This window comes from Rhipicephalus sanguineus, chromosome 3 (assembly GCF_013339695.2).
Source record: "Rhipicephalus sanguineus isolate Rsan-2018 chromosome 3, BIME_Rsan_1.4, whole genome shotgun sequence".
Lineage (NCBI taxonomy): Eukaryota > Metazoa > Arthropoda > Arachnida > Ixodida > Ixodidae > Rhipicephalus > Rhipicephalus sanguineus.
In genome coordinates this window covers 34,659,658-34,677,305 of record NC_051178.1, presented here as the reverse complement: position 1 = coordinate 34,677,305, position 17,648 = coordinate 34,659,658, and the positions used below count along the sequence as shown (strand labels likewise).

The 17,648-nt window shown below is 45.4% G+C and overlaps 1 protein-coding gene across 1 annotated transcript in view; it reads right to left on the bottom strand.

Moving 5' to 3' along the window:
* Positions 1 to 17,648, bottom strand: part of LOC119386546 (2-amino-3-ketobutyrate coenzyme A ligase, mitochondrial) — a 90,243-nt gene that overhangs the window by 56,859 nt on the left and 15,736 nt on the right. Inside the window, exons 3-5 of the mRNA XM_037653825.2 lie at positions 16,979 to 17,068; positions 3,899 to 4,118; positions 3,744 to 3,843 (exon numbers count right to left, since the gene is read on the bottom strand). Of these exons, the coding sequence (XP_037509753.1) occupies positions 3,744 to 3,843; positions 3,899 to 4,118; positions 16,979 to 17,068 (410 nt within the window). The remainder of the gene's footprint in view (positions 1 to 3,743; positions 3,844 to 3,898; positions 4,119 to 16,978; positions 17,069 to 17,648) is intronic.

Here is a 17,648-nt window from a genome sequence, read left to right as displayed (position 1 = left end):
GTCCTCGAAATTTGTGCGTCGCGTGAAACTTCACAGGCCGGTGACCGCGCTTTCTACGGCTTTCTTCATCAATAACGGATAAGCACTCGAGAAAAGCGTTGTTCAGCTGCGCTGCTCGACGAGACACGGATCCTGCAAGTAGGCTGCAAGTAGGCTTCACAGGCTTCACAAGTAGGCTTCACAGGCGCGCAGCGGCCAATGGCGGCTCCCGATCCGTACCACGTGATTTAAAGCCAGTCTCGGCGCTCGAAGGCGGCGGCAAAAGCGTGCTTCTCTTTATTATTTCTTGCGCTGCAGCAGCGCGGGAAACCGTTGTTATTTGAAGAGTGAGGCTCGGCTCTTCGCCTCACGCGGTCGACAATGGTGAGCGGCGGCGCATTATCAGCGGCAAGGTGCTCGAAGATGACACACTTTCGGCCTTTTGACAGCCACCTTGTGCTCTTTAGACGCAATTTTAAAGCATTTCCAGTTGAGTCTCGACATTGATTTTTTTTTTCAGAACAGTAGAGGTACTAATCTTAACAAAACAGACGAAAACAAAAAGTCGATAATTTTTTAGAAAACTCGTGTTTTTCGACCCGCATCTCCCCTTAAGCGAGAAAACGTGCAAAAACAAAATGTGGGTGGCGACGCCACCTTGAAGTTTCTGCACCATTCGCCGTGACGTCACATGTTTTGACGGCGCCTACTAGGGACTACGTAGTTCCTAATTGGGCAAAAATGAAGTACATTGTCCTCTGAGGGGCCATAGACTTAACATACCAAGTCTGGGGTAATTTTGTTGAGCCAATGGCGCCAAAATACGATAAACACACTTTGAAATCCGTGACGTCACGCGGGGAGATTGCGGCGTGAAATTTAAAAATGAAACTTTGAACTTGATTTTCTCCGCTATTAATAAACGTATGATGGCGAAATTAAAGGGACACTAAAGGCAAATAACAATTTATGTCAGAGTGAAAGCCCAATGTATGACAACTTCTAAAACGGCAATATTATCAACAGCAGTGCCCTACTTACCGAGAAATTAAGCTAAATGTATCACATGACGAGCGCCACGAGTGGGACATTTTCGAAGTGATCCCGATGACGTAGGGAAGTCGGCCTGCAATAAATCACTAGTAATCAAACTAGCAGCAGTAAAAAAAGAACATTCCGAGCATCAAAAGACGTAACAAAATGCTGTTTGTTCGTTTCCGCTTGATTCATGGAAAACAAAACCTCCGTGGCGTTGCCATGGGGAACGGCGCGCGTGGTTCAAAGGTTCCGTTTTCGCCGAACTGTGCCTCGCCCGTCTCAGTGGTAGTTTCGGGATCGCGTACTGCCGTGCGTGTTTTGCGCGCTCGTGAAGGTCGCTCTGACAGAAAGTTCGACAAAATGCCGCATGCGTGTGATATTGCCGTATGCCCGAATGGTGCACAACGCCAGTGCTGCAGCAAGGAAACCGGTGTGTCTTTTCACTGGGTGCCGCGGAATGAACCCTTACGCTCGAAGTGGCTTAGTGGCATGCCATTGCGCCAGTGTGCTAAACAGTCAAAACCTCTGCGTGTGTGCTCGCTGCACTTTCGTACTGAGGATTACGAGACCAACCGCAACTTGGTGACGGCTTTGAATGTGCCCATCCGAGCAAGTCTTTGCCGCAGCGCCGTTGTTGCTACTGTGGGTCCCGCTATTTCCGCTCGGCTGCTACTAGTGTCGGCGGCCGCGCAGTAAAAGCGGGCAACGTTGGGCATGGCAGCAGTGACGTATGAGAGTCGTATTTTCAGGCGGGAGATTTGAAGCGCGCTAACGCGATGCGGACCACTAAAAACGTGATTTTATTTCAAAATAAGCACTTCCTTGGCACAAAAGCAGCGCTACGAGGTTTCTGGACCGCTATTTCAACAATCAACGTCGACTTAATATTTGCCTTTAGTGTCCCTTTAACAACATTACAGTTCTCAGAGCACAATTAATCGATCTAAACCGATTCACTTTTCTCTTTAGTGTCCCTTTAAAGTCAGTGTACAGAGTGGTCGTTCGCAGCATAGCCATGTAGGTGGGAGCCAAGCGGGTGAGCAGGGTTAAGCCAATGGGCAGCCGTGCCGAGTGCACACGGTACAATGTTGGTAATGACATCAGCACTCCTCGGTAAAAATACGCGCTCTCACATCGGCAATCCTCTTTTTCTCTCTGCACATCTCTCGATGACCCAAGCATGAATGTTGCCCTAGCTGATACAGTTGCCGTACTCATGCGACCACTACCAGCAAACACCTCGAAAAATGCCGATTTCACGCTCAGGTTTGCACTCGATCTCGTGCCTCGTGTGCCACCAGTATAGCCAAGCAATAGCCAAGCAATGCTTAACTCCCATAAACCTTGCTCAACGCTGATCCTGCATTGCTAAACCATGCTCTTCTTCGCCTAGCTTCGCATTACTTTGCATAACATCGCTGAGGTTTTTCCTGAGCTTCGCTGGTCATTGGTGTTAGTAAAGCCACGCCTAGCTTTTTTTCTTACAATTCCAAAACATTCAAAATGCTTGACCACCTGGTGCTTGCAGTGCCAAAGGATTCTATGAACTTTCTAATTAATTAGAGGCTTCAGATAATTTGATTTTTGGTGATAATTTGATCTCAACCAATGGTCTAGGCCAGCGCCCATACATTTTTATAGAACTACACATTTTCTATTCCAATCCTCACACTATTTGCCTTTCTCACTTAACATGAACTTGGCTGATGTTATTTGTAATAATTGGGATAAATCTCAAGAAATTAAAGTGGACGAAAAGATAACTTGCCGCCGGCAGGGACCGAGCCTGCAACCTTCGAATAACGCGTCCGATGCTCTACCACTGAGCTACGGCGGCGGTCATCCCCTCGTCCACTTTATGGGGTATATATGTGCCTTTAAACCTAGGAGTGTTAGTCAGCACCGATTGCAGCCATGGCAGCGAGTGTGGAACACTCTTTTTCTGCCTTTTGGCGTCACGTAGCACGTGATCTTTTTACGAGCTGGCAGCTGACCAATAATCCCTCGCATACTACCTGAAGGCATCAAGTCTGCCAGAACGAGACCCTTGCTATGAACGAAGGAAAGAAGATGGCCTTTTTTTAAGGGCTCGTTTTTCTTTCTTAGACCCTGCTGGCAAACCCTGCCATCAGTCCCTGCCGGCGGCAAGTTATCTTTTCGTCTATTTTACTTTCTTCAGATTTATCCCAATTATTACAAATAACATCTCCTATACTTTCCTCGGCATTATTGTCTGTTAGTTCTCATTAATATTGTGTCTAACAAAGAAAAACAAGCCCTTAAAAAAAAAGCCATCTTCTTTCCTTCATGAACTTGGCTGGTCATTTCAAATGTGCCAAACCCAAACGGTGACCACAATAACAATTCCCATGGCAAAAGCATGCGACTTCACGGGGAAGGTGCAGGGTCAATATGCCAAAAGCACATCATCACTCATCAAAATCCCCTATCTTTGACCAGCCTTAGAAAGATTTTTACACAAAAATTGTAGGCACTGCTATAATTGTAACACAACCCCCTTTTTTCCCAGGAACGTTAATCCAAAAATTCCTGAGGCAGCGCAATGTGATGTGAAACCACAACCGAAACTGCATCCCCAATGACTTAGTCAGAGCCAGCCTGGGCAGTATTAAAGCATCTCGTGACGATGACCACCATGTATGGAGAGTTGATGCATGAGCATGACATGCAACTTTCAGTCTGATTACAAGGGCACTTGTAATCACCTCAGTGGAGCCACATTGCCATCCATGCTGAAGACTCCGTCGGTGACAATGAGCCTCTGGCGACTCTTTCCAACAGCGTCCCGCAGTTTCTCCTCCAGATCTGAGACAGACAGGAAGAATGAGTGACACAAAGAATAGAATGCTACCATGCGTACCATTCATGTCTCGATGCTTGTAGCGGTACTTCTGCGCCTTGCAGAGACGGATTCCATCAATGATGGAAGCATGGTTGAGCTCATCCGACAGCACTGCGTCCTCGGGGCTCAAAAGAACCTCAAAGATGCCCGCATTGGCATCAAAACAGCTGGCGTACAGAATGGCGTCCTCCCGGCCGTGGAAGCGTGCAATCTTCTGTTCCAGTTCCTTGTGGATGTCCTGCATTGGTGAGCTGTCATGTGGATTTACTCACTGAAATATTCGAACACAGTGGGCTTGACAAAAATGAGCGGCAACCTCGGAACACAACAAAATGTCCACTCAATCAAGTGGTGGCCATGCTGCAGTGATAACTTTCAATTTGGCTTTGCTACTCAACAATGCACTGTGTCCTCATCTTTTGTGCATGCACAATGAATATGAACCAACTTGGCCAACTTTCAGTTTTTCTAAACAATGTGTTTTAGTATTACAAAACAATGTTGAAGAGCAGTGGCTACAAGCTAGTATATGCCCAGCAATAGTGTTTAAGGCTTAGCCAGTCACAAAGACTAAGAAAATTGGTCCCCCGTGTTCAGTCCAAGGGAGACGAAATGCAATAGTATGTGCTCTTAAATGAAAATGACTACATAAGAAGTTGTGGGGTCTCAGTGATATCGCCGCTCTCGGAACACACGGACACAGTTCATGTGATCGTGCAACAACACGTGTACGTTTATTAAACACTCTTTTACATACGGCGAGCTCGCCTGCCGAATCTTATACAAACTAATAACACGCTAAAATATGTCATGTTGTCTTGAGTGTGTGTTACGTTTTCCGGGTATTCATTGTCATTGTATAATTTTAGCATGTTACTAGTTTGTATAAGATTCGGCAGGCGAGCTCGCCGTATGTAAAAGATTGTTTAATAAACGTACATGTGTTGTTGAACAACCGCGTGAACTGTGTCCGTGTGTTCCGAGAGCGGCGATATCCCTCAGACCCCACAAAGTGCACAAGCGACAGGAAGGATTTTTATTTAGAACAACTTACAGTGAGAACATTGCAACCCAAGATAATATGCACCATTCTTTCTTGGAGCTGGCTTTACTCTACTGTGCCGTTGTCATCTGTCCTTAAGCTGACACAGCGAGTGCCAGAGCTCCAATGCTGCTCTTGGACACGCGGCTTAGGGAGCTGCAGGAGAAATGCATCTGGCTGTGTTGTGGTGACCCACAGGATATTCTCCCGAAACAGATAGGTAAATCAGACAGGAAATTCTCAGCACCAAACCACGACAACATGGGTTCAGTTGCACTGTTCGTGGTTGGTAGAACAAAAGGGTGTCTTTTGCTTTGTGATAGTACCGCAGACACAATAATGTATTCTTGTGTGTCTGCATGCTTGATGTCCAATACAATCCATGCGTTTATTATCACGGTATTCTGCGGCTTGGGGCATAACAGCATGCATGCTGTACTGAAGGCGCTCACTGCAAAGTCCCTGCAGAGCTTTTGTTGTATAACATGAACCTTGTTGGCAATCAACAGCATTCTCTTTTCACAGTGATACACTCCTTATCTCATTTGCCCTCTGAGTGTCGTTTTCACATGCAAGCTGAGCTCGCTCGCAACTGATGCGGCGCCGACATAATATGAGCGCCTGCAGCCTCGAGCGGCCACCACTACGGGTCACCTACTCAAGTTTGCCAAGCGGCTGATCACAAGACAAAGCTTGCCGCACCATGCAACCTGGCTGTTCTTTTTTAGCAGCTTCTTTGTGTCTGTGTCGGGTACAATAATTTTTAAATGACTTTTATCCGATATGCAGCACATACGTAACGATGCAGCCTCTAGGCTGGTCACATTTGACCATTATATAACCTGTTAGCAACTCAAATAATACAACATTTTTTCTCTGTTATTTTAAGCTTCACTTCCACTACTCACTTCCAGGCTACGTAAAGACCTCAAGCTTGACAAGTTGCCAAGAAATATTAACAAAATGAAAGTTACTGCGTTAAACGTACTTTTCAGTGCAAAGACACAGAAAATCGATGTAGTACCCTTTAGAAGAATGGTTAGTGAACTGAACACGTGGCAACTTTTGTTTAGTAAGCACATACAGAAGGCGCTAAAGTGTGTTAAGGTTAAGGACCCCTGCTCAACAAGCAATTCCAGATAATTTTTTCAGTGTGATTTCAGTGCGATTTTTTCTAGATAATAAGCACTCGCTGAGTAACGCCTTTTCTGTAGATATGGAAGGTCTTTTCTATTCGATTCGACATGATGAACATTTTGTTGCGGTAGTCTTGCATGGAAGAAAGCAGCATCATACCCTTTCAAAACGCAGCTGGTGCTACACTAGACAACGTTTTAACTCTATTGGAAGCCTGCCTGAGTAGTACCTTTATAAGTTTCGACAAACAGCTTTTTTTTACAACAACGACACATTTGCATTGGATCCTGTATTGTGCTGCTGCTGTGCAATATATTTTTATCCAGTGTTGATTGGCTGCTCGATGAAGCTTTTAAACTGAACAGCACTTTAAATGTTTGTGAAGGTTTTTAGGTATATGAACGACTTTTTGATTCTTTTTAAGACAAAACTCGTTGAAGCACTGCGATGGTATTTTAAATATTTTTAAGATTCACAAAAAAACGAATTAAATTTACTCAAGAACTGCCACAATGTAACACCCTGAAGTTTTTAGATTTAAGAATAACATTTCATAATGTGTTGGCAATATTTTCCAGATGTAATAGCCCTTATGTAATATTCCAACAGGGGCCTTTAAGGGTTAATAAATGATGATGATGATGCCCAGAAAGTGGCAATGCAGTATAATTCCCGCCAGTCCAAAATTGTCACGCTCTTGAAAAATCGTGCACGCACATGATGCAGGGGTCATTCAATAATCAGATTGAGTGACTCGTTATTGGCAGCAGTCTCCAAAGCACTTTTATGGAAAGTAAAGATACAAGAGATGCCACAGGGTAACCTGAAGAAACTGGAACCATAAGACTGATTGTTTATGTTCATAAGGTCTCCCATAACCTGAAAAAGGCAGCAGGCCAGTATGAAGTACTACTGCCTTTTCTATGCCTGTTAAACTCCGGTGTATTTTCAACCATATTGAGATAATGCCCTTTTCAAATAGTATACAGTCCTATAAGGGCTAGGGTGCTTCATTTTGCCAAGAGACTCGTCAATAATTTTAAATAAGCAATAAACAATGTGTCAAAACCGAAACCGAACTAGGCAGCTGCTTCATGCTGGGTAGACGATGACATCACGAAATACACTACACGCTGCCACAGCACACATGATTCTTGTATCGCATGAAAAGCAAGCTGGCAATGTTTTCCGATACGGAATCAAGCTGTGCCAGCTTGTCTGAACTTACCAGCGATGAGTTCATTGGTGAGTGCAGCTATCTGAGCGCGGAAGCATCGCCTTCTGATTTCAACCCACCGGCGTGTGAAGCAGCCAACGTGCCCCGCATCGATGGCATCGAGCCACGGCAAAATGAAGAAAGTGCGCGCTGTGTCCGTCTGCTGCGCAGGGTGGGGTAGGATGTGTCCCGCATTTAAAGGCGTCATTCCGGAATTGGCTACCAATTTATAAATTCCTTTTCTAAAAATCAAAATGACTTCATCATCATCATCATCATCAGCCTGTCTACGCCCACTGCAGGGCAAAGGCCTCTCTTATGTTCCGCCAATCAACCCGGTCCTGTGCTTTCTGCTGCCACATAATACCTACAAACTTCTTAATCTCATCTACCGACCTAATTGTCTGTCTCCCCCTCACGCGTTTGCCATCTCTTGGAATCCAGTCAGCTACCCTTGATGACCACCGGTTATCCTGCCAACGTGCTACGTGCCCGGCCCATATCCATCTCTTCTTGATTTCAACTATGATATCCTTAACCCCCGTTTGATCCCTGACCCACTCTGCTCTCTCCCTGTCTCTTAAGGTTACACCTATCATTTTCCTTTCCATCGCTCGCTGCGTCGTCCTCAATTTAAGTTGAACCCTCTTTGTAAGTCTCCAGGTTTCTGCTCCGATGGTAAGTACTGGTAAGATGCAGCTGTTATATACCTTCCTCTTGAGGGATAGTGGTAGACTACCATTCATGATTTGATAATGCTTGCCGAATGAGCCCCATCCCATCCTTATTCTTCTGGTTATTTCACTCTCATGGTTCGGATCTGCGGTTACTACCTGTCCAAGTAGACGTACTCCTTTACAACTTCCAGTGTCTCGCCACCTATCGCAAAGCGCTGTTCACTGCCAAGATTGTTCAACATTACTTTAGTTTTATGCATATTAATTTTCAGACCAACCGTAAAATACCAATCAAACGCCCCCACCCGTGTAAGCGCCCCCCTCATATATTGTGAAGATTTCCTATTTTCGGCCTCTACCGAGCAAGCGCCCCCCCCCCCCCCACTTTCCTACCTCAACCCGCCACTTTCTGCCGACTCAACCCGAAGCTGCCGAAACCGTGCCAATGGCTACGCTCTTGCCTAATCCAAAATCCAATCCAAAAATGGGTCATGTGACCACCTTTGCTGGCATTGGCAGCATTGGCACGACGCCTGCCATTTTGTTATTTGGTACCGAACGTGACAGCGGCGACTTCTCGACATGCATTCCTATACAGTTAAAAAAAAAAATCGAAGTCGTAGAATGGCACCGCCAGGCGGGAAGGAATGTGCACGCGACAGCTCGCCACTTCAGTATTGACAGAAAGAGGGTCCGCGAGTGGGACAAGAAGTTCGACAGCCTACTTCAACAAAACTTCGGCACGGCCAAGCTTAGGCCTAAGTTGAGCAACGGAGCGCCAGTGTTCAGTGAGGAAGTAGACGACGCTCTTTTTGAGTTCCTTGAGCGGGAAAGGAGCACTGGACGTGCTGTGAGCAACAGACTTCTTTCAGAAGAAGCTGTCAAAATAGCTCGCAGCTTGCAGCTCGGAAATTTTGCTGTGTCGAGCCAGTATATCAAGAGGTGGAAGAAGCGGTTTGGCGTGACAATGCGCCAATCCACAAACGACAGTCAGAAGACGCCCGACGATTTCTCGAAGGCAGCAAAGGCATTTCGCTCTGCTGTCAATAGCCTGCGAGCACGCCACGACTACACACCATACAATATGTGTAACATGGACCAGACGATGGTCCGAATGGACTCCCCGGCAAGCAGGATGAACAACGTGGTTGGGGAGAGCACCGTGCGCATTGCCAATACTGCCTGCGCCCGCAGGGGCTTCACGGTTGCATTGGCAGCATGCGCAAGCGGCCACAAACTGCCAGCTTTTGTCGTTCTGAAGGAACCAAGTGGAAGTATACCAACCAAAGCGTTCATGAGCCTTCGTATACCAGGTGAGTGACGAAGTTTGTACGTCGGGTTCTTTTTGTTTGTTTTCACGGCGGAAAGTAACAATTAAGAATGTGCTCGATTACAGTGACCTCAGTTGACTGGACCTTCTTTTTTTTTTGTAGGAAATGTTTGCGTCACCGCATCGAAAAATGGTTGGATGACGTCGGATAAACTGCAGGAGTGGCTGGCAAGGGTGTGGGGGCCGAACAACGATGATGTGCGACGGCTACTTGTGCTGGATCAGGCACCCATCCACAAGACTCAGGCAGCAAAAGACGCCATAGAGGAACGCGACACAGACGTTGTGTATGTGCCTGCGGGCTGCACAAGCTTACTGCAGCCAGCCGACGTCTTTTGGAACAGGCCATTTAAGGCCAACCTTCGGCGTTCTTGGGAGATGTTCATGAGGAAAGGAGAAAGAACGCCGAAAGGCAATCTGCGAAAGCCATCGCGGCAGGACGCCCTCAACTTTGTGTCTGAGGCTTGGGCCGCTGTCACCGTTGAGACAGTCGTGCGCTCGTTCAAGGGGTGCGGAATTTCCAACGCACTCGACGGCTCCGAGGATGGCGAGCTGCATGACTGCCTGTCCGACATCGGCGCCGTGGCACCCCAGAATCCCAAGGACTTGCAAAACGAGTGCCTGGACTTAGTTTTCGGCTCTGATTCCGAAGAATCATTTGACGGTTTTGAAAGTGATTAAATTAGAGCGAATGCTGCTGAATAAAGCTTTTTGGTTTCCATGCGTTGCATTTCCTTCCTGAGGAGGGGGGGGTCGGCCGCCATCTTGAATTTTGGGGCAGTTCCGAGCAAGAGCCCCCCTCCTAACATTTCCTGATTATCCCCGCGTCGAGGGGGGGCGCTTGATCGGTATTTTACGGTACTCTTCTACTTTCTGTATCCAGTTCAGTAATCATGAGCTGTAATTCGTCTCCCGCGTTACTCATCAACGAAATGTCATCAGCGAATCGCAGGTTACTGAGATACTCTCCATTAACTCTTATCCCTAACTCTTCCCAATCTAGGGCCCTGAAAACCTCCTGTAAACATGCGGTGAATAGCATTGAAGAGATAGTGTCTCCCTGCCGTACCCCCTTCTTTATTGGGATTCTGTCGCTTTCTTTATGGAGGACTATAGTGGCTGTGGATCCGCTGTAGATTTCTTCCATTATGTTTATATAGGCTTCGTCGATGCCCTGATTCTGCAGTGCCTGCATGACTGCTGATATCTCCACTGAATCAAATGCCTTCTCGTAATCTATGAAAGCTATATGTAGGGGTATATTCCGCGCATTTCTTTATCACCTGATTGATGTGTGAATGTGGTCTATTGTCGAGTAGCCTGTACGAAATCCTCCTGGTCCTTTGGTTGATTGAACTCTAATGTCGTATTAGTTCTGTTGGCAATTACTTTTGTAAATAGCTTGTAGACAATGGACAGTAGACTGACAGGCCTGTAATTTTTCAGGTCCTTGACATACCCTTTCTTATGGATCAAGATGATGTTGGCATTCTTCCAAGATTCTGGTATCCTCCTCGTCGAGAGACACTTCGTATACAGGGTGGCCAGTTTTTCTAACATAATCTCTCCACTGTCTTTCAACAGGTCTGATGTTACCTGATCCTCACCAGCAGCTTTGCCTCTTTGCATTCCCTTTAGGGCTTTCTTTACTTCTCCTGTCAATACTCGTGGGATGTCAGATTCTTCTGGGCTATTACTGCTTCTTACGTTATCATCCTGACTGTCTCGGCTGCTGTACAGATCTCTTCCGCTACCTCAACTATTCTATCAATATTGGTTGTGACCTTGCCTTCCTTGTCCCTTAAAGGGACACTGAAGAGAAACAATGAAGTGGTTTAGATTGATAAAGTGTGCTCGAAGAACTCTTGTGTAATTTATTTCACCACCATAGGTTTATTATTAGAGGAGAAAACGAAGTTCAAAGTTTCATTTTTAGATTTCACGCCGAACTTTGTAATTCGTGACGTAAAAGACTTCAAAGAGCATTTAACGTATTTTGGCGCCACTGGCTCAACGAAATTTCCACAAACTTGTTATGTCAAGTCTCTGGCCCCCTCAGAGGACAATGTACTTCGATTTAACCGATTAGGGACTACGTAGGCCCAAGCAGGCGCCGTCAAAAATATGTGACGTCACGGCAAATGGTGCGGAAATTCCAAGGTGGCGTCGCCACCTGTATTTTCTTTTTGCGCGTTTTCTCGCTTATTAAGCGTCTTCGCGCAGAAAGCGTGGTGTTTTCGGTATCGTGGAAGACTACTTTACTAATGCGAGAAAAATCGTTTTGCTGTTTAGTGTCCCTTTAATGCATACATCTGATTTTTGCCTATGCACAGTTTTGCAGTTTTGCCTATGCACAGGAGTGTGCAGTGGAAGTCGGGGGTACAGTCGTTAGACAGGACACTGATAAGCTATCCCAAGAGACGAAAAACCTCATTAAGAAACGTCAAGCCATGAAAGCCTCAAATGCAACAGACAAAATAGAGCTGGCGGTGCTTTCGAAGTTAATCAATAGGCGTAAAGTAGCCGACATAAGAAAGTATAATATGGAGAGAATTGAGTATGCTCTAAAGAACGGAAGAAGCCTCAAAGCTATGAAGACAAAATGACTTACGGTTGTATAATTCAGCACATATCATCAGAGTACTGAAGAGAACATATGTTGAAATTTTTATTGAAATTGGTGAATATTAAAAAATCGACGGAGTTCCCCTTTAAGCTGGCTCAGTTGTGCCCGAGAACGACTCGGGAGGAGACTAGCCGGCAGGGATGTGGCAAGCAACATGGCACGATGACAGGAAATGTGCCAAAGGCGTGGTATGAAATTCCCCTTTCTTGTGGCAACTCATTCATTGGACAGACCCACCACTGTATAAATGAACGAGCCAGGGAGCATGAACTAAATCTGATGAGGGATGCCATGGTGCATTTGCCAATGCACTGCAAAACCTGCAATCGTCAACCACGTTTTAAAGATATTAAAGGGGTAGTGCCACCAAATTTTGAGGTTATAAAAAGCCTGCTGTAGGCTTCCTCTGTAGGCAAGGACACTTAGCACGAAGTGTTGGACACAGCAAACGTTTAGAATATATTTTAATTCGCTTCCAAAGTCTACCTAAATGTTCATTCTCGCGATCGAGACCCATCACTAGTGCGACTGACACCAATGTCACTGTGTAGAAACTGTAATGAAAATTTTAGTGACGTCAGACCACATTAGAGTGACAAGTGCGTGCGAGAGCAGACGACACAGCACTATGTGCATCACAGCTTTGTGGGCCCAAGTGTTCGAGCTTCCTACACAGTGACGTCACTGTCTAACTCGGCGTCCAGAAACCGAAACCGAAAGTCGTTCATATAAATAAGGGGATATCAAATTATTTAATGATAACACATGAACCTTGGAGTGTGTATCACACTTCCTAGAGCAATGAGAAGCGTTTGCAACAAAGAACGCACAATCCACAAATTTGATGGCACCATCCATTCAAGATTTTTGGAGGAAGCAAGTACCAGACTGCGTGTGAGTTGATGGAAGCATACCACATAAAAAAGAGAGGAGCAAGCTGCATCAGCGATACATCTGTTATGTTGTACATATCCGAAAAGAGATTGTTTGATCGCTGGATTGTCCAAGGTTGCGGTGAGACTGCGCATGCATGTTGTCTACAGTAAAAGCTCGTTAATTCGGAATTTGGATAACACAGACGCGCTCTCTGGTCCCAGTAATCATATATACAGTTTAATGGCATCAAACTCACGTTACTTCGGTCATATATTTTTTATGATATATTTTCCGAAATGCACCAGGATGTAGCAGGTTTCACCACCTGGAGCAGTTTGGCGCAACTGGCACAGATATCGCACCACTGTGCTTATCCAACTTACTGCCCATCTTTATTTTCCTCATCTTTCGCAGCTGGTATAGACCTTAGCATTCTCAAGCTGCGGTGTCAGTTGGCGCTACAGGGCCTCCCACCATGAAGGAATGGTGCAATATACATGTGTAGGCAGTGCAAATATTTGAGCACTTCAAATATTCGAACAAATATTACAGTATTCGAATTTGCTTCAACACGAAATTAAATTATTCAAAATTTCGACAAATGAAGGAATAGGCATATATTAGACCGCATGTAACCCCCCCCCCCCTGTAAAGGTTTTTTCACTGCAGCATAGAAGTGCTATGCCGTGAAAACACCTATCCAGAAAAAATCCGCACTGCCGCTAAGCCCCACTTTAAAGGGGCCCTGCAACACTTTTCGAGCATGCTCAAAAAGCGCTGCCGATCGGTAGTCGAGGCTCCCGAGAACACGCCAGCCAAATATTATAGCGATGCGCACGGGCTGGAATTTACAATAAATTCTCAAAGTCAGCTGAAAATCGCTCCCTCTTCTCTCGACAAATGATGTATTAGTCCGCAAAATATGACGCGATTGTCGGCAGTTCCACCATTGGCTGATGTTATAATCACGATAACACCCTCATTATTACTTTCGTTGTTAATTTTGAGTTCAATAAGTAGATAATATGTATGTTTATATTCTGTTATCGCGTTAAAAACACCGAACAAACATTAATATTAGCACTTCCGGTCTCACCGACAGCTCGTCTGCTCGTAGTTGCGTGGTTCCGTTTTCTTCGCCATGCGCAGTGCCGAAAACGTGAATATTTCTGTGCTTTTGACCATCGCCGGTTGCCGTTGAGAGTGGCAGCCGTTCGAGTGTTGCTTCGTCGGCTGAGAACTGCATCGTCGGCACGTTCTCACGACCGACCGAGGCACGGGCGCAGCGTGTCTCCGATAACAATGCTGGCGTCCGGTAATGGCGGCGCTTCGGGGTCGTCTGCCAGTGCCGTCTTACGAGCCGGTGTATCGGAGTATGGGCCGAAACCGATCTCAGCTGTCATTCGTTCCAAACGAGCGCGCAGGTTTGCTTCCATGGTTGGCAGAGCGATGAAAACACTACGGCGTTCGAGGTGCACACCCAACATTACCAAACCGACGCGCAGTTTTCAAGCACGCGCGATACACAGCGCGATCGACTCCGCTCGACGAGAACGACGCAAGCCGACCGGAAGTGGCGGCACAGACCACGTGGTTGCGCCGAGACGCCAGAGAGAAAAAAATGAAAAAAAATGCCGCCGGCGCTGACGTCGCCTCCTCGCACCTCCGCCCTCCCTCCCTCCCTCCCCTCACGCCGCGCGCAGCTTTCCGCGCGCTCGCTGCGTTGAGTTGAGAGAGAAAGCTGCGGAACGTGATCTCTATAATTTGGTAACACCACTTAGACTTGACGGATTCGAAAAATTTTTGCGGCATATGGCTCGTGAAGAGTCATACGTCAATAATGGGACTATTCCAATATAACAAAGAAAGGTGTTGCAGGGCCCCTTTAAGGCTAAATGAACATATTACCCTCACATCGAGTAATTATTTTTGAAGTTGTTTAAAAGCTTGTTATAAGTGTTTATATGCACTAAGTATAGTAAATTTTAAAACATAATGTATTTCACCGGTTATCACTAGCATCCTACTGAAATTCAGATCCTGCTACTATTCAAAGCTGCTTTCAGTTCCTGACGAACCAAGGAAGTGACATTCACATATGCCTTGCTCCAATCTTGAAAAATATTGTGCAGGCTAGTTGGGTCATGACAAATATGCTTTATTTTCTTCATATTATGTGACATATACTATTCGAACTATTTGCTTTAAAACTAGAATTTACTATTCGCACATCTCTGCACATGTGTAATGATGCGCGTAGTACGTTCATTTGGTGTTTGTGGTTTAGTGCTGTGCAGTGAGTCGACGAGACAGACAGGTGCAAATGAAGCCGGCGAATATCAACCTGACATGCACAGAAGGAGAAGGAGGCGAGAAGGGAACCAAAGGAAGCAGAGCTCATCGGGTCCTGAAGCCCAGCTGCTGCCTGCACGGGCCTGCCTCTCTTCCACTTCCTGTAGCCAGCGCCAGTCCGTTGTTCTGGGACCATTCCACACCTGGGCCTTCTGTCGGCTGTCCGGCACTTGTTCATGCCACGCTTACCCTGCCGTTTGTCAGCCCATGCCAAACTCAAGCTTTTTACCATCAGTGTGAGAGGCAACCCAGCGACCCATAGACAGTCATCGACCGCCACATGGTGAGCCATTATAAACACTAGCACAGTGGGGGACCACACAATGCTATTGAACTTGAGTGGTTTAAGAACATGCATCACGTTCATTGTCATCGCATGTTTTCACTGAGTACATTTAATGCTACAACTTTCCACATCATTCTTTGTTGCATAAATATATTGTCACTCCAGCTGCAAATAGCCTCGTTCCTCTCGGCAACGAATATTTATGTTTCCGTGATTACACGAACATTTCCCTCACAACATGTGAATGACGAAGAGATGGGGTTGTGTTGGTGACATGTAGATTGAAAAATAATTATGTCCACTTTATCAGCAGCCGATGACACTGAAGGCCAGCCTGTGACATAGACAGAGAGCTGCCATACATATTCAGACTAGTTCAACTCAAAGTGCAGCTGTTCAGGCAGGTGTTTCTTTAACAAAACAGTGTCCTTTACGTTGTGAAAGTTCTGCTGATACAAAACTTTATTTTTGTGAGATGGCAGATATTCAACACAAACCACATGTTTCTCACTATAATTTTGCAGCTCAAGCCATCACAGCAGAAGAAGAATTAGAGGCACTCACTGCAAAACTACCGGCAGAGCTCTTGTTGCATGGTATGGACCTTGGTGGCAATTTCACAGTTCTACAATCCTTGTCTAACTCACCCCCAATTACAGCGGAACTAATGAAGCGGCCACCACAGATTGTCTGCCGCTCAAGTTTGCCGAGCGGCACATCAGAAGACAAAGCTAGCCCCATTCTCTCTGACTGCGACAGGCACAACTAGTTTTGAACGACATGCATATGATCATTTCCTCCTTAGGTGCTCAAATAACGCAACATTTCTTTGCATATTGCAGTAGACAATGTCCTTGACTTTAACTGGAAAGATTTTTTTAAAAGTTAAATATGGCCTTTTTAAACTACTTTAAAACTTTTAAAGTTTATGGCAAACCACATATGTTTGAGCACAATTTTGAAGTGTAACGGTGCCTGACAAAGCCATGAAAATTATTTCAATGGAAAGCACAACTACCAAAGTCAATGCTTACTGAGTTTAAGTTGTCTACAAGCAATAATACCTGAAGTATCTTGGGCCACTTACTATGTCTGCAATTCTTTTTCTCAAAATTCTTTCCATAGCAAAGTGCAATAAAAATACTCAAAAGGTTGCATTTCACTTGATCTTTAACGGAAAATAAATGTTGTGATCAAATGTACCGTTTTTTTTTTACCAAGTACATTGAATGTTCAGAAATTGCAAAGTCAGTGCAAAGGTGTTTTCAGTGGCCGAAACTTTAGTAATTTTTTTAGGCAAACGAAACATTTCTTTTTCACTGAACTAACTTTAAAGTCATTGTTCTAGGCCCAATACCTGCACCTAAAGAAAATTTCATAAAGCTCAAGAATGGTTACCCGAACTACCAGTTCACTCTTATCTGAATTCACCCATGCTGTATTTTGGTCACTCTGGTGCACTGAAATGTATGTACTCAAGCAGGTTGGCAATCATCATCCATTAAAATGCAGCTACCAGATTTGCAAAACACACTGAAAGCACAGTGAGGACTTGCCTGTGTTCCACAGATGAAGCGCACCGAGCTCAACCCTGCACCGTGGGTGTCCAGAGCCTTCTTGCCAGCCTCTATCACATCGGGGTGACTCTGCAGGCGTCGGGAATCACAGGTCAAATGGGGCTTCCTTATGGGAAGACATCCAAGTTTCTGACATCAATGATGTGGTTATGAACATGAGTCAGTGTGTCAACAATTTGGGTAAGGTTGAAGGTAAACATGAAATCTATTATATATGGTTATTAGTAACAGTTCCAGGATTAAGACATCTCCAGTTTATATCTGGTAGATTAAAATCACCAGCCATGATAATCCTCTAGCCAGAAGCATATGCCTAAGCATGTAGTCGGATAATGGGTCTAGCTGAATCGCACTGCTATTTGGAGGCCTATAGACAGCTCCAACAAGTACAACGCCATCGGTTAATACCCGTGTCCCACAGGCACAAAAATAGGCATTAACTTTTTGATGCTTTAAAATTTAATTCCATTTGCATTGGTGCCACACAGGCAAATCAAATGGTATTCACCTTAATGCCATTCGTCACCAAATGCCTTCGCTAGCACCCACTCGGCTAAGAAATGCATACTCTCGACACCAAAGCTTGCTCACTGCAGTACACATAAAGCATCAGAAATGGCACCTACCATGTCAAAAATATTTTATGCAT